This window comes from Neoarius graeffei, chromosome 4, assembly GCF_027579695.1.
Source record: "Neoarius graeffei isolate fNeoGra1 chromosome 4, fNeoGra1.pri, whole genome shotgun sequence".
Taxonomy (NCBI): domain Eukaryota; kingdom Metazoa; phylum Chordata; class Actinopteri; order Siluriformes; family Ariidae; genus Neoarius; species Neoarius graeffei.
Genome location: NC_083572.1, coordinates 4969297 through 4996878, shown reverse-complemented (window position 1 = coordinate 4996878; position 27582 = coordinate 4969297). Strand labels below are relative to the sequence as shown.

General features: G+C 41.6%; 1 protein-coding gene across 1 annotated transcript; it reads right to left on the bottom strand.

Annotated features, from left to right (window-relative positions):
• pkp4 (plakophilin 4) lies at window positions 1-27582 on the bottom strand. The gene is made up of 21 exons (XM_060918034.1): window positions 27454-27582; window positions 25964-26076; window positions 23826-23860; window positions 18748-18870; window positions 18167-18363; window positions 17374-17767; window positions 14800-14955; window positions 13046-13256; window positions 12574-12706; window positions 12011-12224; window positions 11706-11889; window positions 11363-11480; window positions 10975-11166; window positions 8065-8238; window positions 7152-7302; window positions 5479-5671; window positions 3777-3861; window positions 3534-3651; window positions 3295-3426; window positions 802-875; window positions 1-355 (listed from the first exon to the last, which is right to left on the bottom strand). The coding sequence occupies exons 1-21, from the start codon at window positions 27580-27582 to the stop codon at window positions 116-118; spliced, it is 3366 nt and encodes a 1121-aa protein (XP_060774017.1). The 3' UTR covers window positions 1-115.

The window sequence follows — 27582 nt, the reverse complement described above, 5'->3', positions numbered from 1 at the left end:
ACTTCGGTATTCCCTTCATTGCACAACTTTGTAGGGATAAATTCTGCATTAAAATCTTCTCACCATGACCAGATAGATGTAACACACACACACACACACACACACACACTCGTGCCTACACCCATGAGTCTGGAGATGCGGGGTAGGTCTGAGCGCGGTAGGAAGGCCTGCGTGTGGTGGAGTAAAAGTCCACGTAGTTGGTGTTGCGCTTGAGCGCCTGCCTCTCGCTTACGACAGGATAGTGAAGCGGCTCGTCCAGGTACGGGTCGTCGTAACCCATCGGAGACCCCAAGTACATTCCATATGTGTCGTAGGACCTTTGAGTCGGCTCGTCTGAGTAGTACAGCTGTCCGAGCTGCTGGAAGACCACATATAAAGCCATGATGTCAGTGGGCACACGTCCAAAGAAATGCCCCTGTAGCACACCGTCGTATGGTTTTACAATCACCATTAACAACTCGTCCTCGTAAACCACTGGCAGTTATTATATTGTGTACATTGACAAGACAGTAAATAATGACCGAGTTGCACAAAGGACAACGGTTTTGAAACCTCATCTCTATCTCCGTGTTCTCCCTTTGTGATTTACCCTTTTCCTTTCCAAGGAACGAACGATGTTTATGAGGGTGCTGTCAGCCCGACACACCTCTCAGCCAACACGGTCCATTTAATTTTCCAAAACCAAATAGGAAACAAGCCAAAAGGATCAATTTCATTCACTCAGGAAACGGAATAATCGAGCAGTTTTTGAGTTACATCAGTAAAACCTTGATGAGAAACACAAGAGGAAAAAAGGCTCACCTGTGACCTGTGAGGTTCCTCATGGGAAGGAGAGGGGTAAGAGCTTATGAAATAGGCAGAATGCTTTCCTGACCCTAAAACACAAGACAATACATTATATTAGTTATTATTCTATCCACATTGACTGGATATGAGCAATCGCACACTCTGATTGGCTACTCTACTACTAGGATATCAGCTCATATCCTGTGAGTAGAGAAAAACAAAATGGCGGCGCGCATCAAGTCAGATATATCACTTGATCATCAAGTATTTAAAAGAAACAGAAAATCACTAAAAGAATACAGTTTTTCCCCCCCAATATCGCCTGTTCCACACTCCGGCCCAGTCGGTGGCAGTAATGCGCCTTTAAGTTGGTTTGCCAACCGGCAAAAAAAAAAAACCTAAAGAAGAAGAAAAACAAAATGGTGGAGTGTGTTACTGAACCAATCAAGGATGCAATAAAAACTCTACTCAAAAACAAAACTACACAAAAAAAAGCAACCAAATATGGAATGAAAGCATTTCATGGTAAGAACGTATCTTTTTTTATCTAGAATTATTATTATCATCGCATTTTTCACAAATTGCTCCCGTCATTTTGCCGGTTTGTTTACATTCTAAGCAGAAATTATTTCATCAGACGTTTTGTATGAAAGTTTTTATTTATCGAATTTGCAAAAAAATAAAAATGCTATGTTTCTCAAAATCCAGTAAATGTGGATAGAATAAAACAGTTATTCCACTCGATCTCGTACACAGCTTATAGACAACTTGGTGCTACGCGCCTCGTCGGCTATCAGCTCATGTACGACTCGATTTCGTGGAATAACATATATACAGAGGTGATTATAGAAACTCGAGCGTGCTGATTGGTTGAGAAATTCAGACTATTTCTCAATAATCACCTCGAGCGACTCGGCAAAATGGCGGCCGATCGCTTCATCACCGTAAGTGAGGAAGAATTATAAATGATGAAAGAAAATGTTGTTCCTAAAATAAAAGCACTAAAGATGCTACAAAGTTTGGTCTAAAACTATTCAAAGGGAAGGTGGGATTGTGATTTATTTTACTGATTTCAAAACAAAGTATTTTATGTGACTCGGTGTAGATAAGTGACAAGTCTGCATCGCGCCGTTATTACACTTATGTGCTGCCTGTGAAAGTTGAAATAAATGATTTTTTAAAAATACGATAAAAAAAGGGACGTCGTGGCTCAGGTGGATAAGGCGCCATACCATAAATCCGGGGACCCGGGTTCGATTCCGACCTGATTCCGATTCCGTAATTTCCCGATCCCTCCCCGTCTCTCTCCTGCTCATTTCCTGTCTCTACACTGTCCTATCCAATAAAGGTGGAAAAAGCCCCCAAAAAAATCTTTAAAAAAAAAAAAAAATCACCACCTGTGTATTTATACTCAAACAATTATCCGCCTCAGGCTCAGTGAATATCACGGCATAATAAGTGAGATGAAGTTGAGAGTATTATTCACTTCACTTCACCTTTGGTGAATAATTGTTTGTTAAAATTAAAAAGGGGAGACTGTTTTTCTCTGTTTATAAACAAACAGCATCATGAAGACTAAAATGTTGTCAAAAGTCCTGGAGAAGAGAGGAAGGAGGGGGAAAAAAAGGTATCAATCAGAGATTGATTCTAAATAACTTTCAACATGATGCTCCCACTACCATGCTTCACTGTTGCGATACTGTGAAGTAATGTGCTTATTTTTCATATTTTAGTCATTTTTAAGTGTTTAAAGTAAGAAATAATGAATTACAAATATATCCCTAAGGGTAGTATCTCACTGGGCTGCGACAGCCCGTGACTAGTTGGAGACACAACAATTGCGATAAAATATGCGAATTAGCGACAATTTTCACTTGGAATCACAGTGACTTGATATTCGCATATTTTACCGCAATTGTTGTGTCTCCAATTAGTCGCAGGCTGTCGCAGCCCGGCTTTCCCTCGGCAGGCAGGGAAGTAGAGGAAGCCTCGCGGAAACTGACTTGAGAAGGGTTCGCGATGGCTTTGCGACACCAGCGACACGTTTGTGGCTATTTTGAGAGAAATTTTGTCGCACTAATTTTTTGAACATGTTCAAAATTTCAGCGACGAAGGAGCGACACTTTGCGACTCATGCAAAGAAATTGAGAAGCCCCGCAAATGTTTCAAGACGCTTTTGAAACTCTCGCGAATGACATTCGCAATTTGCTGCAAGCTGTCGCAGCCCAGTGAGATACTGGCTTAAAGTAGAATATCCCAGAAAACTTGTCCTATACAATCTATAAAAGTGTTAAAACTTTTTAACGAGGATCAAAACGAGTCAGATGCAAAGGCGTAACCGAAACCTAGAATTTGATCTTTGGTTCTCAAGTTGAAAAGATTGATACCAGGGTTAAGAACAAGTGAAAGACCTTCTAACACCATCTCGTTTCACACATTCACCACCGGTGCACGTTCAAGGCAAAATATCCGTGTGCGCATTACATCCTGGCGACTCTTCAAGCTTACCTGTGTACAGAGTTTTGTTTCTGTTGGCATCTCCGTAATAGTTATGAAGTTGCATAGAAGACTGAGCCCTCCTCTTACTCAACCGATGCTCTCTTATTCCTAACATAGCCGGGGAGGAAGTGGCGCTACCACCTAACATCACAACAAACAACATTAAATCAAGAAACGCACAATTCATTTGCTTCAATTCATCTGTCTTATCAATTAAAGATACCTTTTTTTTTTCGCTGCTGGCTCACCTGATTGGATGACAGGTGACATCTGTAAGTTGCTCGTAGGAAGCGTGGGTTGGGATCGGTACCGGTCTCGCTCCAGAGTCGACACCGGAGTGATGAAATGGTTTTGGTTCCACCCGTCCTGATAAGGCAGAGATTATAAAAAACACAGGCAACAATTATCAAACTAAGCTTAAAAAAAAACAACCAAGCAACCCAAAAAAAAAAAAAAAAAAACACGCCATCCTTGCAGAAGGGACATTTTACCCTTTTATAGATGTTGCGCAGATCTCTGTACTGCCACAGCGTGTTCAGAACCTGCGCTGCAGCTTTCACCACCTTCATGGAATATCTGAAGGACAAAGAGAGACAAGCATGACGTCCACCATCCATAACTTGATCGTTTAAGCAAAATTCAGCTCATCACCATCACTACCAGAGTTGGCCTGGAGGCGGGCGCTGCACTCAGGTTTAAAAAAAGGACAAAAATCACGAAGGAAACTTTTTTTCTTTAAGAATTTCATTACTGACATCTCAAAACAGGTGTGTTCCTGTCTCAGCGTTCCTGGGATCCACAGCAACCCTGACCAGGATTTAAAAAAAAATTTCAATAACATAAAAATTCATAAACATTTTCTATTTCTGACATAAATTTTCCAAATCTGGAGGTTTTTTCTTTTTTTAACTTGATGTTTATCCAAAATTATGATACACACAGGACACTTTTTCGATGGAATAAAAACGTGTTCTATTCCCTTCTTGTGGGTTTCATTCATTTGGTTCGATAGCATGCAATATTGTTAGCATATCGCTTATCCTACGTGTATTACGTCACTCTGCCCAATGGAGAATGAGCGTTGAATATAGTTTACGATATTGCATGGTTGTCAAGACATGACGTCACACGTCGGAGACGTAAAACTTCCGCGCTAGCGAGCAACTGGGACAATTTATAAACAAACATGGCTGCCAGATTTGCTTCATTAAAAAAATACGGAAGATTTTGTGAGAATTTTGAAAGAGAAAGACGCGTTGAACACCTGAAAGGAATGTGTATGTATAATAATAATATTGTCTGGCTTTTTTGTGGTCTATCAGATATATTCCGTTCAGCTACTCGTCTTCAACTCATTCAGTATCATGCTAGCTGAATGGAATATATCTGCTAGACCACGAAAAAAAAGCCAGACAATATTATTTAAACATTAATTCAGGGTGTTCTATTTTATAATTTTTAACTGATAATAAGGAACACCTGCGGAATCCAAGACACTTATTTGGCTTCATTAGAACAAAATCCGGGGCGGCACGGTGGTGTAGTGGTTAGCGCTGTCGCCTCACAGCAAGAAGGTCCGGGTTCGAGCCCCGGGGCCGGCGAGGGCCTTTCTGTGCGGAGTTTGCATGTTGTCCCCGTGTCTGCGTGGGTTTCCTCCGGGTGCTCCGGTTTCCCCCACAGTCCAAAGACATGCAGGTTAGGTTAACTGGTGACTCTAAATTGAGCGTAGGTGTGAATGTGAGTGTGAATGGTTGTCTGTGTCTATGTGTCAGCCCTGTGATGACCTGGCGACTTGTCCAGGGTGTACCCCGCCTTTCGCCCGTAGTCAGCTGGGATAGGCTCCAGTTTGCCTGCGACCCTGCAGAACAGGATAAAGCGGCTAGAGATAATGAGACGAGAACAAAATCCATTTCTTTATTTTTCTTCCAAGGGTGTGAAAACTTTAGCACTCCGCTATAAAGGCTGGCCTGAGTTTCCCAAAAACATCGCAGCACAAAGATAATCGTTAAATGGTAGAGCGAGCAGCACAGTGAATGAACACTCTCTCTCCTAGTTAAGATGCTCTTCGTGTTAAGAGGCTTTTGGGAAACCCACCACTGTGCAGCTGATGGCCATCTGACAAACTTCAGCCTGTATTATACATTTTCTGGTTTATCTTTATTTAATTGTCGCTCTGCTGTTTAAAGATCTCACCTCTCCCCGCGACCTCGGCTGATGCTGACGAGTTTATCGATGCCGCCCACTTGGGCGAGTGCGCGCGCGTTCTCCATGTTCCTGCTGGTGACCTCGTGAAGGGCACAGCACACCGCCGCTACCGTTTCATCAGAGAGCAGCGAGGGACCGTGACCCGGGAGGCGAGTCACCAGATCCGGCATGGCGTATTTCCCTAAACGAGAGACGCAAACATGACTCCTTGGCCTTTTCACAGCTACAAAATCTAAACATACAGGATTATTTCCACATTGTCCTCCATATTTGTTTTTCTCTCTTGCTGATTAAATGGATAAAGTTGTTTAAAGGTCCCATGGCATGAAATTTTCACTTTCTGAGGTTTTTTAACGTTAAAATGAGTTCCTCTGACCTTCTTAAGTCACCCCAGTGGCTAGAAATTTCATAATGTGTAAACCAAACTATGCCCAACATTTGAGAATGGCGCGTCAAAACGGCGCGTTGATAAGCTCTTCCCTTGCCTACATCAGGAAGGGAGATGATCCCCACACCCCCCCCTCTGGATTCCCACCCACTGTATGGATTGCCCCGCCCAGTTGTAGTGAGAAGACCATAGAGGACACAACAACATGGCATCACCTAAGCGAGCGAAACATGGAAATTGCGCTGTACATGGATGTGACAACACAGAAAAGAGTCTGTTTTTACTGCCGACGGGAGAGCCCCTGAAGACGCAGTGGCTTAATTTTATTTACTTCAATAATGCGCCGTCGAGTCTACCTAAGACGGTGTATGTTTGTCGGAAGCATTTTCCTGAGGAATGTTTCCACAACTTGGGACAGTACAGGGCAGGTTTTGCACATCAACTGTCACTGAAGCCTGGGTCCGTACCAAGCATCCCTGCCGCATCAGCAACAAACACCGAACAAGTAAGTGTATAACTGGTGGTTTTGCCGTGTTTTAAAATCGGTGCGTTAGCCTAGCAATGGCTACATTAGCTGTGCAGCTAACCGCTTCCTGCAGTTAGCCAGGTACTCTGCGCTACAAAACTAAAGAGCATGCAGCATGCTCTGTTAAACTGAGTTTAGTCTGGAAATTGACTGTAACTTATGAGCTTATGTTTGACTATTGCTCCGCAATGCATGTCTTCTGTTGGATAAGCGCTATGTTGTTGTAGTTGCTGCTTCTATCCTCTTTGGTTATGGAGTGCGTGTTCAAGCCTAGGGTATTATACGTTCGTAAACTACCACTCCGAACACTCTCACTCTCTGTTCTCTGTGTCACGTTGAGTTTACGAAAGGAGTCCGAGGGAGAACGGGGTTTTGTCTTAGCAGCATGGCTACAGGCGCTGATAGCAGCGAGTATGTGTGTGCGCGCAGCTTGGTCAAGCCCCTCCCCCCATGACCCGCCCCCACCCTCTACCCTTCCCCGCCTCCTGCTTCTCATTAGCAAAACGACGCACTGGGAAAAGCGCTGAAATGGGGCTTTCTCCCAGGAGGCTATATTTACGTGGCGAGGGTTCATTTCGAGAAAGGCTGCGGATATAACATCCGGAAGCCTCCACGAGCCCGTTTAAAGCATCAACAAACCACCATGCCATGGGACCTTTAAAAAAGCACTTGACATCATTCTTATCAGCTCACACACCAGTCTAACTGACCAATCACATGGACGCTATTTAGTTCTGAGTAACTGACCAATCAGCTCTTTGTTCCTGGCATCCAGAGCCATGTTGCGCAACGCCGTAGCCACGGAGCACACCACCCTGTCATTATCCATCCTCAGCAACTCAACCAGAATGGGCAAACCCTTCTCCTTACGCACCGCTGCTCGGATATAAGCTGCAAACTGACAACATACCAAAGAAAAACAAAAAACCACAACAAAGAACAAGGGTGAACTTCAGACGAGCATGAAAGCTTTTTAATTAATTAAAATGAATATAAACTGGTTTTCATGACCTTCTGTGGCCGTAATGCTGAATGCAAATTTGATTGAGCTCAGAAATAAAAAATAAATCATAATAAAACAGGATGACGGACAGAAAGAATAGAAAAGAAGTTAAACATTACAGGAAGGTTATCTTGGTAAAGAGACAGAAATAAGATTAGGAATAAAAATGAGATTATTTAGCATATTATTAATATTATAATTATTATTGTTATGTTCTTCCACAAGCATATAATGTGCAACCACAACTATAATAATTACCAGATAAATATTTATTAGAGAGTAAACCTGTGTATTTAAAAAGAAATCTGATTATCGACTGACTTTTGTAGACTTGGATTTTCACCACAATCTGATTACTTTAAGGCAGCATGAAGCAAAAATTCAAAAACACAGCTCTTTACTTACAGTATCTTACCCTTTTCCCCTTCATTACTTAATAGATTTCAGAAATCCGATACCAAATAATCAGGTTATTCAGCGCATGTCTCCCATTAATCTGATACCTTTTGACCTTGTGAGTTACTGACAACCATAACTCCTGAATAAATATTAAAAAAGAAATCCGATTACAGTCCGAGTCATGCAGACCTGCATTTTAATCAGATTACTGCATGAAACAGAAATTCAAACGTTTTTCTTCCATCTGTAGTATCTCACCCTCCAGGTCCCTGCTGAGAGATTTTGTAAGGACCCAGCTGCCCCCTCCAGCGTGGCCGGGTTCGAGCTCTCGGCCAGCAGGGTGAGGTAAGGCTTCACAACCGACGGGTGCCAAAGCATCTCTGCCCCCTTCGGACTCCCAGAGAATCCTGGGATGGGTCCAACACCGTCCCACTGCAAAGGAATTGAACTTAAAGGAGAACTGAAGGCAAATTTTTTATCATCAAAATTCTATTTCTCTCATTTTATTAAATATCGGAATGCATTTTTGGTCGCTATTTTGTCACTGCTATAGCAAGTTCTGAGTGTTTGAAATATGCTCTGTAATATACCAGTCCATATGTCAAAGCAATGGTCGTAAACAAGATTAGTTGAGACCTGTGCGAGACATCGTAGGACAGAAGTAAAACGTACAGCGGAAATCAAAGTGACCAACATCTGCCAACGTTGTCAAAAGACGTGCGCTCCCTCTTTCGAATGCTGATGTAATCAAGCCGGAAGTTTTGTTTGTTTTGATAGCAAATCAGAAAGGTTTGAAAAAAGTAGGCAGTAATCATCATTTAAACTCGTTTTTGTGCAACATTTTGTTTGGAAAACAGTTTTCAAAATGGCGGCACTGACACCTGGCTGACACTTCACGTTTCAAAGTCTCGCACAAGTCTCGTGAAGATCGCGTGTTGTTGTCATTCACAACAACAGCAAACATAGTCGCAATTTTTGTCAACATTTATTTTCGCATTTCTCAGGAGAATGGCATTAATTTTACATCTTGGATAGCGATAATGACAGTGTTCACAGCGAAAGTGAGTTTTACTACCCTGAGGAAGACAAAAGAAAAGAAAACATTTCAGGAGAAAGCTAAAAACCTGTAACTTGTTAACGCCGAGCAAAAAACATGGCTGAATGACTCAATTTTGTATAAATAGGGGACGACATAGGCGGCAAAATGTAGGTTTTTTTTCCTGCCATTTTTTCCCTGCCATGCCGAGGAGGAAGCAATTTGCATTACAGTCGTAAATGAGGATTCAAAATGGCGGCTTGGTTTTCCCTTTCGGGCGCTCTCATTTTCTGTTAGAATTTCATCTCATCTCATTATCTCTAGCTGCTTTATCCTGTTCTACAGGGTCGCAGGCAAGCTGGAGCCTATCCCAGCTGACTACGGGCGAAAGGCGGGGTACACCCTGGACAAGTCGCCAGGTCATCACAGGGCTGACACATAGACACAGACAACCATTCACACTCACATTCACACCTACGCTCAATTTAGAGTCACCAGTTAACCTAACCTGCATGTCTTTGGACTGTGGGGGAAACCGGAGCACCTGGAGGAAACCCACGCGGACACGGGGAGAACATGCAAACTCCACACAGAAAGGCCCTCGCCGGCCCTGGGGCTCGAACCCAGGACCTTCTTGCTGTGAGGCGACAGCGCTAACCACTACACCACCGTGCCGCCCCCTGTTAGAATTTGGTAAAGAAAAAAAAATATATTACTTACCAGCTTAAGGCCGGTCCGTATGGTGAAATACCGTGACCTCGGCTTTGAATACTGACCTCGGCCCAGAGGGTCTCGATCAGTACTTTCAAGACCTCGGTCACGGTATTTCACCATACGGACCTCCCAGCTGGTAAATAACACAACTGAACTCATTATCTGTAGCCGCTTTATCCTGTTCTACAGGGTCGCAGGCAAGCTGGAGCCTATCCCAGCTGACTACGGGCGAAAGGCGGGGTACACCCTGGACAAGTCGCCAGGTCATCACAGGGCTGACACATAGACACAGACAACCATTCACACTCACATTCACACCTACGCTCAATTTAGAGTCACCAGTTAACCTAACCTGCATGTCTTTGGACTGTGGGGGAAACCGGAGCACCCGGAGGAAACCCACGCGGACACGGGGAGAACATGCAAACTCCGCACAGAAAGGCCCTCGCCGGCCACGGGGCTCGAACCCGGACCTTCTTGCTGTGAGGCGACAGCGCTAACCACTACACCACCGTGCCGCCAGGCCGATAAGTATAATATTTAATTGCAATTAGTTGCCAATACGAGTCACGATATAAGGTTACTAAACTGAAAAGGTAATTGAATAACACATTAATTAAGAAATAAAGCAAGTTTAAAAATGACTTCAGTTCTCCTTTAAAACCTTGATAATTTCACTATGACTCACAACGATGTCTATACTTTATGTTTGGATCAAAATGGCGCATTTGAGACGGTTACTAAAGGTGGAACAATCCTAAATCGGGTTTCTAGTGAACCTCCATGAAAGCAACAAACTTTATTTCCTTGACTCAGCTGTTTTTAACAAATGAATTGTATTACAGAGATTATATTCATATCGGTAGCCTGAGTATCCGGAAATTTGAGAAAGAAAATTATGCGTAGAAGTATTTGGGGTACAAGCAGGTTCAGTTGTTTTTTATTTTATCTTATTGTTCAACAACCAGAAAGAAAAAGAACAAACCTATTGACTTCCACTTGCTACCACCTGCTGCACTACACACACCGGCTTGTACTTGCTGGATTAATTACGGATATAAAGTTAATCCTGAAGCCATGAAAAACTTTCCTGCTTATTTTATACATACACAAAACATATCTTGTCACCTTGTAGTTAAATAAAAACAAAAAGTCACGAGCAAGATTCAAATCATAACTTTAATGTGCGACGTGAAAAGAAAACCACCACGTCTCAGCCAAAACGTACTCATTTGTACCTGTGTTAATGCGTTTAACTAGCTAACTATTATTTTTTTAGACTCATTATAGGACCTGGCAGCATGTTGGAGCGTCCACTTGTTGTTGATGAATTCGTTCTTTGTCCATGCATGGTCTACTGTAGCTAAAAATAATAATACGCTAAACACAAGATATACTGATCACTGAAGCGGGCTTGCCTGCTGATCCTGCCAGGACCTCTTCTTCTTCTTCTTCCTCAAACCCCAGCAGATGAAGTCCATTTGCTTGCTGGACGTATCGTTACCCAGGAGCGCGTCCAGTTCCTGCGTGCCCATCAGCCGAGAGGGTGGCATCTCCAGTTCGAGACGATACGACAGGTTCCTCAGCGTGCACACGCAGTTTTCCACAATCTGGAAATTAAAATTATTATTAATGAGCTGCATACTTTAAGACGGAGGTGTGAAGAGATGTATGTGGTGTCACTTTTATGGCACCTGAAGGAATGCAGGGCAGGGTGCAAGGAAATTAATCACGGGACACGAGCCTTCCTGAAGAGCTCGTCATCTGAATGCTAATTAGCGTGAGAGTGAAGGGTAGCTCGCTCACCTTGCTGTCGAAGTCTGAGGTGTTGACACACGTTTTGATGATGTATAGCAGGGAATCGATCAGACCCTCACAGCAGCGCATCTGCCTGCGGGCCTCTTCACCGGCCGAGCTCAGGTTTCTGACACACACACACACACACACACACACACACACACACACACAGTGCTTGAGTGCACGTTTCCATCCTGGAGGTCAGGACTTCTAAGTACTATCGACTGCTGCATGGAGTTACATAAACATTATGCAAATAAGGTAAAAAAAGAAAGAAAAAAGAAGATAAAATCTAAAATGCAAAGAAATCAAATCAGACCAGGTTTTTTTTTTTTAAATACACGTGTGCTACCTGAGGCATCCGGTTGTGTTCCTCAGCACCACAGAGGAGTGCAGTTTGAGCTTGTGGTCCTCTCTCTGAGGGGCAGCGCCCCAGCCCGAGTGAGGGATAATCACCGTGTTGGTGAGAGGTCCGAGAGCGTCGCGCACGATTGTCATCTTCACAGCATCACACGACGACAAGTTCCACAACACGCCTGCACACGAGCAAAGCGATCAGTGACACGCTGGATTTGTATCGCTAACTCGGGCAGCTGTGTGTGTGTGAGTGAGAGAGAGAGAGAGAGAGAGAGAGAGAGAGAAAGCAAATGCACTCACCAGTCACAAGCTCCCGCACGTCAGATTCCGAGGTTTTCCTCAGCAGCCGGAGCAGGGCCGGGATTCCTCCGGCGTTCCTCACACACACTTTGTTGTCGTCGGTGGCTTTGCCGAACACCAGGTTCCTGAGAGCGCCGCATGCACTGCGCTGCACCTCCAGAACCTTGTGATCCAGGAGATCGACCAAATGCTGAATTCCCCCGAGCCGGCACACCTGTATGTAGGGTTTAATTAATGTGTGATGTTAATTCCAGAATTATTGGCACCCTTGAAAAGAGCAGACACAAATGATTATGAATATACAGTATACATTCTCACACTCACACGCACAGATTTAAAATGTAAGTCAGGTTACTTACTCTGAAGGGAAAAAAAAAAGATATCCTTGACAGATATTTTTAAAAAAGTATAAATAAAATAAATACAATTTTATTCAGTTAAATATTTTTCAATTTGATTGTTGGGTTTATTTTGTAAATTCGTTGTTGCTTATACTCAGTATATATTCAGTAGCCTGTGTGTGTGTGTGTGTGTGTGTGTGTGTGTGTGTGTGTGTTGCATACCTCAGTCTTAATGCGGTTATCTCCGTAGCACAGGTGCTGAATATAGGCTGCAGCGTTGGCCTGCACTGAGGGGAAGTGATGCTGCAGCATGCGGATGACCTCCGGCAATTCGGGGTCTCTCCACGCAAACTCCCTACACACACACACACACACACACACCTGTTACTCTTGCTACCTCGAATACAGCCCATCCTGAAGGATTTTATTGCAATTTGACAACAATTTGCCATAATTACAATTTTCATTTCACTGAGAACGACTCATAGTACTTTTTATCCATTTATAGTAACATTTTTAAAAAAAATTGTCATATTACCAAGAAACCATAAAGTATAAATTGTTCCTAGACACTACTGTATGTACTGTTATAGTTATGACAATAAACTAACTAGAGAAATGATAATTCATAAACTCTGCAGAGTTTACCCCGCCCGTGTAGGATCTGCTTTAGCGCTTTGTTGTTTTTTTTTACCGAGGATCTTTGTGAATGCTGTCTATCGATGGCGATCGCGTGGCAACGACGTTGTTGTTGATGCCGCCGACTGCGTGCCTGCTGTAGTTGGACTCCGTTGATCGGTAAAGGGTGGCACGATAGGTGTCAGTGTGCGAGGGCACGGAGTACGCCCCCCTCTGGTAGTGCAGGGTACTACACTGACTAGTGGTCCTCGGCAGAGTCCCTAACCCTGACACAGGACACACACACACACAGGAGTGAACGGCCACGGAGCACATCTACAGAAAGTTTCAATATATTTATTGATACACAACATGCCATCGTAGAGTTTTATTACCAGCACACCACCATTAGCACACGATGCCAAATATTTCTTTCGTCCTGTACCCACATGGAGAACCTGGTTTTTTTTTTAAGTCATAAAAATAAAGACTGAAGCTTGAGGTTAATAATCTATCGAAATGCTCTCACACACTTAATGCACTAGGTTTTTTTTTAATTAATTTTTTTACTTCATAACTTGTGTAAACATTTACAAATTTCAAGAAACAGTTGAAACCCTTCCTATTTAAATTACCTTATGCTTCTCAGACTGACTTGTTTATTGAATTTTAATGATTTTTTTAATTTGATTTTTTTTTAAATCCTTCCAGACTCCATAATTTAATATCTACAAAAAAGATAAATATATTTTATTTGATATTACTTTTTGAAAATGTAAAAAAAAATCTATATATAAACTGAAAAGAAGGGGGAAAAAAGTGGAATTGATTATTTATTTAATACGGAGCCCTGGGAGGGACATGGTAGAATAAAATGACGTTTCAGAAAATTTTGCAAAATTCTCACAGGATCCCGTAAATTTACATCTTTTTTTTTTAATTTACATTTTTAAAATCTATATTCCTTCCAGGCTCCATAATTTAATATCTACAAAAAAGATCAATATTTTTTATTTGATATTAGTTTTAAAAAATGTAATATATGACTGAAAAGAAGAAAAAATATTGATTTTTTTTTTTACATTTTACAATATAAGTTAATATACAAAATTTTAATCACCAAATAAGCTGATCCAGTTATTAGTTTGTAATTTAAAAAAATATATATAATGACACCCATAATATCTCAGAAACGCTTAGCCATATTTCAGCACGATATTAACATTATATTGTTATATCACTCCGCTCCATCAACAACTCCCAATAACTCTCTCTAAATATTTCAACTTTAATTTTTTTTTTTAAATTGCTGTTACCTAGTTTTGCTGATTTGAATATACTATAGGTTTTACTAAACTTTTTAGGTCAATGTTTATACAGTATCTTGGAACTAAACACAAAACTCGAACTAAATATAATGAGCAAAGAACGATCATTTATAACATACTTTAATTTTCTTGGACAAAAATATTCAACAGCCAATATACTGGCCAACCAGTACAGCAGTATTTGAGCCTTCAAAACACCACAAAACAGTAATAAACATCCATTTGTAGTCGAATTATATCAAGGATATAGCTACGAAATATAGCTGCAGATCTTACTAACAGCTACATGTTTAGCTTGACTGATCTCACCTGTCCAGCATTAGCTAGCTAACAAGTTAATTAAAGTAGCTGTTAGACAGTATTTGTAGCACATTTGCTAGCAAGTGTTAGCCTTTACACTCGCAAGAAAGACCTGACCTGGCATGTTAGCTAAAGGTTCAGCCATTTTGTACACAGACTTTAAACACATCACAAAACAGACTGATACAAAACGGTTGCGTACCCGTGTTCCTGGACAGGCCGCTCTGAGAGCCATGGGTCGGGCTCTGGTACAGCGGGTTTTGGAAGGTTCTGTCGTCATAGACAGAGGCTCCGTGGTGGTCCGGAGATCGGGTTTCCTGGCCAAGCTGGCTGTGTTGGCTATAGGAGCTCTGCAGGCCTACATCAGGACACGACATTTACAATCAGAAAAACGTTTAAGTACAACACCACGCTTTCCATGACTTAATAAAAAGGGAAAAGTGTTTTCAAGGAAGGCTCTGTATCATTTATTCGCACTCTAGACTCTTTATAATCACCGTCCCATGTTATGCACTGTAATACCTCACTGAATTATATCAAGCAATTAAATAAACTTATTCCTATCAAATGAGAACAAGTCTTACATCTTCACTCAGATTCAGTCGGGGTGGTTCACAATAATCCAAAAATCAAACCTCAGATTTTTTTGTTTCTCTCTGCTGCCAAAAACCCCTTTTTGAGATGGAAATGAACTGCGCAGAATTTCAGAGCTACAGGTCATACGCATACTGGGTGTGTTACTGTGGTGAGAAGACGGCGTATAGTGAGCATTTCTAAAACTGACCACCTTTCTTATAGTCCACAAGAGTAAGATACACAAAGTGAAAAACCTGTTGAAATGTACGTAATGTTTACATATTGTTAAAGCGAGACGACCTTTCGATTTCATAAAATCGGTGAAATTTAGTTCTGTCTGAAATGTGGTGATTGTGATATATGTTTATTTCTGTAACATCTCACAAAATATCAGGCCATTCTGTTCTGTGGCTGGGAAGTTATTTAATTTGAGGGGATTAAAGCAAATAATGTGCATGAAATCGCTCGCTTCGTGCAGTCAAGCAGACAGAGGAAGTCCGTGTGTGTGCGCGCATGCGCAGGTTTCCCTTTGAGTGTGCACTGACAGTTCCATCATTCTGTCGCTAAACGAACAGCTGATCACACCGAGGTGCTCGCTGAGCGCCCATATTTATTAGTTTGGTCCTGCGTTTCCTTTCCTTCGTATAGAACATAACGTCTTTTTTTCTCGCTTTCTTTCCGTTACTGTAGTCGCTCTTTCACATTTCATTCGCACACTCACGTCCTCCATTTTTCTCCCCATTTCAAATTTTATCCCACAATGCCTTGCGCGAACGGGGAAAGCCCACAGCGTGATGTGATGCATGACGTACTATCTTGAATTGGGTCATGGTGAAGCAGGAAAAAATAACGCAGAATTTAGGGCCACGTGGAAATAAACTCATTAATTGTTCTATTTTTTTTTAAACTAATACATTTGGAAGTCTGTGATTCGAATTCAGTAGCTTTCGGTCCACTAAATATTGGGTGTCGGGGAAAATTCTTATGACCGAAACTTGAAAAATCTGAAAGGCAGCCTAGCTTTAAATTGTTCTCGTCTTTCTCATAATTTGAAACACCGCTGTTATTGTTATTATTATTACTTTTTAGCTGCATTAGTAAAAATTATAGTAATAATAATAATAATAATTATTATTATATTTAGTAATTAAATACATCACTTATTTATTAATTAATAATATATTATTATTTTAATAATAATAATAATTATTATTATTATTATTATATTTAGTAATTAAATAAATCACTTATTTATTAATAAGTAATAAATCTGAAAGGCAGCTTAGCTTTAAATTGTTCACGTCTTTCTCATAATTTGAAACACTGTTACTGTTATTATTATTACTTTTTAGCTGCATTAGTAAAAATTATAGTAATAATATATTTAGTAATAAAATAAATCCCTTATTATTTATTAATTAATAATATTATATTGTTATTATTTAATAATTGTTACTGTAATTAAACAAACAATATACAAATAGATTAATAATAACAATCATAATGCTAATATTTCGTATTATATAATAATTCTATAAATAAAATAATTATTTAATTACTGACCATTTGTAATTTAATAATGATTATTACATACAAATTACAGTAAATAAAACTAATATATGTAAATTATTATTATTAGTAGTAGTAGTCGTTTTATTCGCTTTATTATTTTTCTTATTTACTGTACCATTATTTCTTGCTCCAAATCTTTCTCAGCTACATTAACTCGAAACAGAAACATGTTTCACTGCCATGCTGATGTAAATGGGTCAGTGGAGCAGATCTCAGGTATCTCATACTCTCACACAGTGAGCTTATCATCTTCATCATCATCGTGTGGATGCACAGGAGAATGTGAGTTCAGGATTTAGTGGTTATCCTGTAGAGCAGGAAATCAGGCTTTGGTGTCACAGCATGAGTTACTACACACTCTCACCCCCACACCCACCCCCACACAACCAAAGAGATATAAATATACCAGGATGACTAATAACATGTGACGGTATCACCATATGTCTGGAGGAGCGAGGATGGTTTTTTCACATGTATCAATCATCATCATCATTTTATTCTTTAAATAAATTTAAGAGTTTATACGTTTCTAATTTAACTTAAGACCCTGAAGATGCGCTTGACTGTTATTTAACCATTTCATTGTTACTTGAGTAAAGAATTTCAGCACTTTCACCACCCTGCTCACCTGTAAGACTGTCTGGTCTGGAAAGAACGATCCTCTCGAAGAAATCGTATGCCCGTGCCCCGAACGAGGAATGTGTGTTGTCGTATGCCTGTGCGTCATGTTTTCCCAGCGTCCCGTAGTGCTGTGGCTGCGCCGTCATGCCAGAGCGCAGCAGAGTCGGGGAGCTCATGCCGTCCCTGTGGTGCCCAGGATACGCAGACTGGAGCGGGTCGGAGGACGGAGGGAGCGTGGTGCCAGGGAAGATGCTGGGCAGTGGGCGGGGCTCAGAGATGATGGGCGAACCGTAAGGGCTTCCCAAGGTAGGGCGAGAAGGTGACGGGGAGGGGGCGTAGACGGGAGACGAGGCACGAGAGGGCACTGAACTGACACGCCTCATTACACGGCCACCTGACATCTGCATACACACAACACAAACGCTCATTTGATCAGTGTGTGTGTGTGTGTGTGTGTGTGTGTGTGTGTGTGTAAAAGCAAATAAACCTTACCATCCTGTGTATAAAAGATCTATCTGAGTCAGTCATTAGTGTTGTGTGAAAGTATTTATGCATTTCAGTCAGCAAAAAAGTATGTTGTAAAGATCGTACATCGTTTTCTATACTGAATAATGCATTGCTTGACACAGCACGTGAGTACTGATTCTATTAAATAAAAACTAAGATTTTACAAGCTGTCCTAATTTGCATATTGGACCCTGATTGGCTTTTATGTTTTATGATGCAAAAAAATAAGATCAGCTATTCCTGTTTGTTTAAAAGCAAAGCTGTTTGACTTGTGCCATTTTCTTGAGTCCCACCTGCGCTAGCGCCTGTCCCTCAGCCCTGGACCCCATGGCCAGGCTCGGACTGAAACTAGGGGCGGAGCTTGTCGACTGGGACCGTCCCTCTGACCTCCTGGGGGTCACTAGGTTGCTATAGTAACCACTCACTTCCTGATAGCCACTGTCTGAATACGAGTTCATCTGTGTTGAGCTGCGTGAGTTTGCTGCTGACCCTGAGAGAAGGATGCAGCAGGCAGGGAGAAAAAAAATGATATAGAAGGGCATAACAAGGAAGAAATACACAGTAGAGAATGACAGAATGAAGAAACTATTCAGTGAGTGAGTGAGTGAGAGAGAATAAATGTGTTATGCTTTAAAGGAAACACATCACACATCAGAAAATAATGCTAATTATCTGCTAGCTGATTACGTACAGAGCTGTACCCTATAGATAGTCGTTTTATTTTACATTATATTTCACCTTCCGTTGAGGAATTCCTATAAAATTTTGTCTCAATTTTAAATAAACCTTGAAGAAAGGAGAAGTACAGGTACTGCCCGAATAAAAAGTCTTTTCTGTTTGTGATATTCTAAAGCATGTACTGATAAACCCTCACTTTCATGCAGGGAGATTTGCTCCAGTTCAGGTGAATAGGGTGACCTTTGCCCTCTAATTGCGAAAGTAGGTGAAGGGCAGTCATCTGAGGCATGCAGCTTGGACAAACCTGCCGCCGAAGAGTCTGGCGAAGGAAGGGTTTGATTATCAGGCTAAACAATGGGTACATATGTACAAACAAAGTAGCACTGTATAGCAAATACATGCATACTATAAACATATACTCTATATCTACTGCACTACACTCTGTCCCCCTGCACTATACTCTATACCTGCCATCGACTACACTATACGAGGGTAAGTCAAAAAGTTCTAAGACAGATGTTATAATTTCAAAAGGAATTCAAAAGAATTAAAAAAAAAAGGAATACAAAGAAGGAATTCTCAGATGGAAACATCGCCTGCAGAAGTGTTTAGACTTAAATGGAGGCTATGTAGAGAAATAGCTTTGTTATTTTCATAAATAAGGACTTTTTCAATTTGTCTTAGAACTTTTTGACTTCCCCCTCATACTCTATACCCCTGCACTATACTCTACATCTGCCATCCACCACACTACACTCTATACCCCTGCACTATACTCTACATCTGCCATCCACCACACCATACTCTGTACCCCTGCACTATACTCTACATTTGCCATCTACCACACTATACTCTATACCCCTGCACTATACTCCACATCTGCCATCTACCATGCTATACTTTATACCCCTGCACTATACTCTACATTTGCCATCTACTACACTATACTCTACACCTCTGCACTATGTTCTATATCTGTCATCCACTACACTATACTCTATACCCCTGCACTATACTCTGTGTCTGCCACCTACTACACTACACCACATATCCCTGCGCTATACTCCACATCTGCCATCCACTACACTATACTCTATACCCTTGCACTATGCTCTGTATCTGCCATCCACTACACTATACTATATACCCCTGCCATCCACCACACTATACTATATACCCCTGCCATCCACCACACTATACTCTACACCCCTGCACTACACTCTACATCTGCCATCCACTACACTATACTCTACACCCCTGCACCACACTCTACATCTGCCATCCACTACACTATACTCTATACCCCTGCACCATACTCTACATCTGCCATCCACTTCACTATACTCTATACCCCTGCACCATACTCTATATCTGCCATCCACTACACTATACTCTATACCCCTGCACTACACTCTACATCTGCCATCCACCACACTACACTCTACACCCCTGCACTATGCTCTACATCTGCCATCCACTTCACTATACTCTACACCCCTGCACCACACTCTACATCTGCCATCCACTTCACTATACTCTATACCCCTGCACCATACTCTATATCTGCCATCTACTACACTACACTCTACACCCCTGCACTATGCTCTACATCTGTCATCCACTACGCTATGCTCTATTCCCCTGAACTATACTCCATATCTGCCATCCACTGCACCATGCGCTATACCCCTGCACTATACTCTATAGCCGTCATCCACTACACTCTTTTCCCCTGCACTATATTCTGTCTGCCATCTACCACACTATACTCTATACCCCTGCACCATACTCTATATCTTCCATCCACTACACTAAACTCTACACCCCTGCACCATACTCTGTATCTGCCATCTACTACACTATACAATATACCCCTGCACTATACTGTACATCTGCCATCCACTACACTATACTCTATACCCCTGCACAACACTCTAGATCTGCCATCTGCTACACTACACTCTACACCCCTGCACTACACTCTACATCTGCCATCCACTACACTATACTCTATATTCCCTGCACTACACTCTACATCTGCCATCCACCACACCATACTCTATATCCCCTGCACTATACTCTATATCTGCCATCCACTACACTATACAATACACCCCTGCACTATACTGTACATCTGCCATCCACTACACTATACTCTATACCCCTGCACAACACTCTAGATCTGCCATCTGCTACACTACACTCTACACCCCTGCACTACACTCTACATCTGCCATCCACTACACTATACTCTATATTCCCTGCACTACACTCTACATCTGCCATCCACCACACCATACTCTGTACCCCTGCACTATACTCTACATTTGCCATCTACCACACTATGCTCTATACCCCTGCACTATACTCCACATCTGCCATCTACCATGCTATACTCTATACCCCTGCACTATACTCTACATTTGCCATCTACTACACTATACTCTATACCTCTGCACTATGTTCTATATCTGTCATCCACTACACTATACTCTATACCCCTGCACTATACTCTGTGTCTGCCACCTACTACACTACACCACATATCCCTGCGCTATACTCCACATCTGCCATCCACTACACTATACTCTATACCCTTGCACTATGCTCTGTATCTGCCATCCACTACACTATACTATATACCCCTGCCATCCACCACACTATACTATATACCCCTGCCATCCACCACACTATACTCTACACCCCTGCACTACACTCTACATCTGCCATCCACTGCACTATACTCTACACCCCTGCACCACACTCTACATCTGCCATCCACTACACTATACTCTATACCCCTGCACCATACTCTACATCTGCCATCCACTTCACTATACTCTATACCCCTGCACCATACTCTATATCTGCCATCCACTACACTATACTCTATACCCCTGCACTACACTCTACATCTGCCATCCACCACACTACACTCTACACCCCTGCACTATGCTCTACATCTGCCATCCACTTCACTATACTCTACACTGCACCATGCGCTATACCCCTGCACTATACTCTATAGCCGTCATCCACTACACTCTTTTCCCCTGCACTATATTCTGTCTGCCATCTACCACACTATACTCTATACCCCTGCACCATACTCTATATCTTCCATCCACTACACTAAACTCTACACCCCTGCACCATACTCTGTATCTGCCATCTACTACACTATACAATATACCCCTGCACTATACTGTACATCTGCCATCCACTACACTATACTCTATACCCCTGCACAACACTCTAGATCTGCCATCTGCTACACTACACTCTACACCCCTGCACTACACTCTACATCTGCCATCCACTACACTATACTCTATATTCCCTGCACTACACTCTACATCTGCCATCCACCACACCATACTCTATATCCCCTGCACTATACTCTATATCTGCCATCCACTACACTACACTCTACACCCCTGCACTACACTCTACATCTGCCATCCACTACACTATACTTCATATCCCTGGCACTATACTCTATATCTGCCATCCACTACACTATACTCCACACCCCTGCACTACACTCTACATCTGCCATCCACTACACTATACTTCATATCCCTGGCACTATACTCTATATCTGCCATCCACTACACTATACTCCACACCCCTGCACTACACTCTACATCTGCCATCCACTACACTATGCTCTACACCCCTGCACTATACTCTATATTTTACATCCACTACACTCTACACCCCTGCACTGCACTCTACATCTGCCATCCACTACACCATACTCTATACCCCTGCACTATACTCTACATCTGCCATCCACTACACCATACTCTATACCCCTGCACTACACTCTATATCTGCCATCCACTACACTATACTCTATATCCCTGCACTATACTCCATATCTGCCATCCACTACACTATACTCTATACCCCTGCACTATACTCTATATCTGCCATTCACTACACTATACTCTATATCCCTGCACTATACTCTACATCTGCCATCCACTACACTATGCTCTATACCCCTGCACTATACTCTATATCTGCCATCCACTACACTATACTCTATATCCCTGCACTATACTCTATATCTGCCCATCCACTACACTCTACACCCCTGCACTACACGTTACATCTGCCATCCACCACACTATACTCCATATCCCCTGCACTATACTCCACATCTGCCATCTACTGCACCATACTCTATATCCCCTGCACTATACTCTACATCCCCTGCACTACACTCTATATCTTCCATCTACTGCACTGTACTCTACACCCCTGCACTATACTCCATATCTGCCATCCACCACACTATACTCTACATCCCTGCACTGTACTCTGTATCCACTGCACTATATTCTATATCCACTGCACTATACTCTATATCTGCCATCTACCACACTATACTATGCACCCCCTGCACTATACTCTACAGCTGCCATCTACTGCACTATACTCTATGTCCACCACACTATACTCTACACAGACTGCATTATAATCTACTTTTGACTGCACTACACTCTACTGCGCTATACTCTATATTTACTGTGCTATAGTCTATATCAGCTGCGCTATGCTCTATATCTACTGCACCATACCCTGTATCCACTGCACTATACTCTACATCCATCTACTGAACTATATTCTGTATCTATTGCACTATACACAGACTGTGCTGTACTCTACTATCTACCATATATACGTACTCTGCACAGGCTGCACTGTACTCGACATCAGCTATCTACAGTATACTCAGCATCTACTGGGCTATGCTCTACAGACACTGGACTATACTCTACATATATTGTTATACTGTATATATGCTGTGCTATACTCTGTATATGCTGTTATACTATATATATATATATATATATATATATATATATATATATATATATATACACACACTGCACTACACATTGTTACTGTATACTGTACTATACTCTGCATATACTGAGCTACATAATACACTTTACTGTAAATATCCTACACTGTACTGTACATGTACCACACTATACCCTTCATGTACTGTGTTATTCTGTTCTATTCCCTATAATATAAATATATTGCACTGTACTCTATATTTTCTGTGCTATACTCTACATAAACTTCACTATACTGCGCTCTACAATATACAAATGCTGAGCTATACTCTGCACGACACTATGCTGTACATGTAAACTGGAATATAGTGTACATATACTGCATCCATCAAGGCTCTGAAGAAACATTTTTGTTTAGCGTACCAGTGAAAAGGCGAGAATTGAGAACCAAAAGTCGTACCTGCTGACCTCCACAGCAGAGATTTCTCAGAGGAACTGAAGAAAAAGAAGAAAAAACAAAAACAAAAGAAGAAAGACAGAAAGTCTATGAAATCAAATCCAAGGCAAAGTTATCTCAAGTTTTAACTCAGCGCCATGTAGCAGGCTCGGTGATCACCAAAATGTTCCTTGGAAGTTTCACAATGTTAAATGTCACTATAAGTGGATAACTTTAACATTCTTTCATAAAAAAAATTTAACTGTTGGCAAAGTGCTGCGGTATACGAGGAATAAAACACTTTGTGCTGTTCGAGGGAAATTTAAAAAAATAATCAGCTGTAACAGTAACTCTGCTTCATCACACCACCGAGTCGTTGATGGTTTTCCTTTAACAGCACAACATGGAGAGCCGTCGTGTTTTCAGACGTCAGCGGAGATGAAACGAGACGAGTGTCTGTTAGCTTGGGCCACCGGGGTACGACTGCACCAAAAGAGGTCAAGGGTCAAAGCAAAGGGCAGGATGTGTAATAGTACGAAGACATCCATATGGACGGACACACACACCACCCCAGAGACACCTGAAAAAACATTCAGCATCTCACTGACCCCATGCTGAGTGGACACACACACACATTTTTCACTGTCTTTGTGAGGACCTTCCATTAACATTTATTATTATTGCAGTTAATTAATGCTGTGCTGCACCTAACCCTAACCTCAGGAAGGAAAAGGAAACTTTTTGGCTCTTTTATTTTATATTTATTTATTTTTGTTTAAAAAACACAACAGCAGCAATTTCCTTGTGGGGACCATCCAAATGTCCCCACAAGGTCGAAATTGTCAGATTTTACTACCCTTGTGGGGACATTTGGTCCTCAGTAGTATATTAACACACACACACACACACACACACACACACACACACACACCTCAAACTTCGACTGAAAAACACTATTTTCAGCACTAACAGTTCTATAGCTGCCTGAAATAAATACCACGACTGAATAAACTCTGACCTCACTCACTCTATATACTGAGAAAAAATATAATTAAGTTTTTTGTTTTTTTAAATTATAAGTCTATTATTTTAAAACGATGCGCTCTGGACGAACAGGAGAGTACATGTGCTTCAACAGGGATATGAAAAATAATCGATTTTAATTCAATGCCTCCTTTGAAAGACTCGGCATCAGTGCCAGGTATCTCTAAAGCGAATACATTCAGCCAAGTGTACGTAAGGAGTAAACCACTCAGGGGCATGCTGTTAAAGGAAATTAATCAACAATAATGGACAAAGAAGCAGAACTACTGTTCATAGCCCAAAGTTGATGTTATTATGTCCTGAAGTGTTTTTTTTCTTAATATACAACAAAAAGTTGTCATTTATTACAGTTTTTTTATTTACTAAAGAATGATACGATCCATCATACGATGTACTTATTGACTGAGTGGGAGGGCCGGATGGGAAAATATTTGGCTCGAGGTTATCCCAAATGACCAAGAGCCAAATATTAACCCATCCAGCCTGACCTAACTCAGTCAATAAGCATTTTATCATATGACCTTTTTAACTAACATACACAGTGGGAAAAAAAAAAAATTAACAGTCCGCGAAAAACTTACTGTTGTGGTTGTCAAGGTAGCGTTGAATACTTTGCAAAAAAGGAAGGCAAAGTGTCAGGTTCGTAGTCTAAGGCTGTGTCCGAAATCACTCACTCATTCACTACTCGCTACTCACTATCTAGGGAATTCTATATCCTTGACTTGCAAGTCACGTCAAAGCAAAATAGAAACCCAGATGTCGGCCATGTTGGCGGAGATATAAATGCGGGGTCAAGCGACATTCCATACAAAACACAGTCACACGTGTTTAAGTTTTTAACCTGCGAATGAGCTGTTACTATGGAAACGATAGAGCACATTATATTGCTATAAACCTGTGACGTCAGAGCTGCCGTTATAGGAAACGAATCAACACCTTCTGACCAATCAGAATGAAGAATTCAGGAAAAAAAAATCAAAACCTCAAATGCATCAAGATGCTGAAAAACTATCTGTAATCATTTTGCAAAAGTTAATGCTGTTAAACAAAAGTCGTGGTCATGAAGCGGTACAATAGTCTACTTTATATTAGGGAAAAAAAAAAGAATGATGACATACCTGTCAGTGGCAGCACCTGGAGACTCCGCCCCCAACCTGCAGCGCTCCAGTTGATTGGCCACGATCTGCCGTTCCACCTCAAGCTCTCTGGTCAGACGTTCAAACTGGAGCTCCTACGCCAACGTGTGACGGCAACACACACACACACACACAAAAGTTTGATAAAAGCAAAATTTACAGATTCTTTTTTTTTATGGACGTTGTATGTCCTTGTCACAAGTTTGGTGGAGACAAAGTTTCATCCAGAGTCCTGCTGGTGACACTGTCCTGACCCTCGCTGTCTCCGAGGCTCCTCTCCTGTGTGTGTGTTGCAGTTGCGACAACTGTGCTGTTTGCCTCTCTGAAAACAGCTCATTAGTGCAGCTGCTTCCCACACACACACACACACACACACACACACACACACACACACACACAGAAGACAGGTACACCACTGAAAATAATTTCTTGTTTCATTTAACCACTGTGCTTTTGCTTTCCTCATTTGCACCAGAATTAATCGTGAAAAAATACGTGGGAAGAAAAGAACGTTTCTGCGTCGAATAAAACGTGACGAGTCACGCTGATGTGCTTCTGATTTGTTTGTACTGCGAGCTGCCTGTCACAACAAGTCTCCACCATTCAGCTCACTGTTCACCGCCACAAAGCCCATCTTGTGGACTGGATACACATGCTACAACACACACACACACACACACACACACACACACACACACACACACACACACACAGTGATATTGCTGTTTTTATGAAAGATTTCTATTGACTTTCCACTGACTACCTCCACAGGAAGCTTGAATCTGAACAATATACTGCTTGACTGATAAAATCAGACGAGGTGGTTATGTGAAGTTCGGTCAGATCATTGCTTTGGAGAAAAAAAAAAAGAACCGCAGATCAACAACACACAATAATATCCGTCAGGGCTGGGCGATTTGACAAAAATATAATCTCACGATACACAATATACAGGTTTGCTAAACCAACACCACAAAATGGTAACATTGCTTTAAAACAAATAAACAAACAAAATACTACTGCATCCAATCACAACTTGTTTTTTTTTTGGACTGATAATCGCATCATCAATTTTTCTTTGGCTAATCAGATACAAGCTACGCCACCACTCTTGCCAGAGCAGTTAGGGTTTAGGCGCCTTGCTCAGAAGCACTTGAGTCAATCCTGCTGGTTCAGGGAATCGAACCAGCAACCTTTTGGGCATGGCTTCCATTTGTACTTGTGATATAATTTATCATGCTATCGATATTCTATCGATCTGTTTTAAAGCTTTATGAGAAAACTGGATTCATTTTAAACAACAGCTGTAAGGGAATCATTTTATTTCATGAACGCACACAAAATAAAGGGTTATATTAAAGGGGCGGGGCTTGTGATGTTTAATGAGGACGTATGCTGATGTGTTTCTGATGTGTTTCATTTTTTGTTTGTCTGTTTTGTGTGTGTGTGTGTGTGTGTGTGTGTGTGTGTACCTGCTCTTTGACAGAGGCCAGGATGTTGGTGGTGGTGCTTTCCATCTCCATCTTGTTGGCGCTGGTTCCTTCCTCGCAGCTCTGCACCTCCTCCTCCTCTGCTGCAGGCCCCGGCTCAGGAGTCGGCAT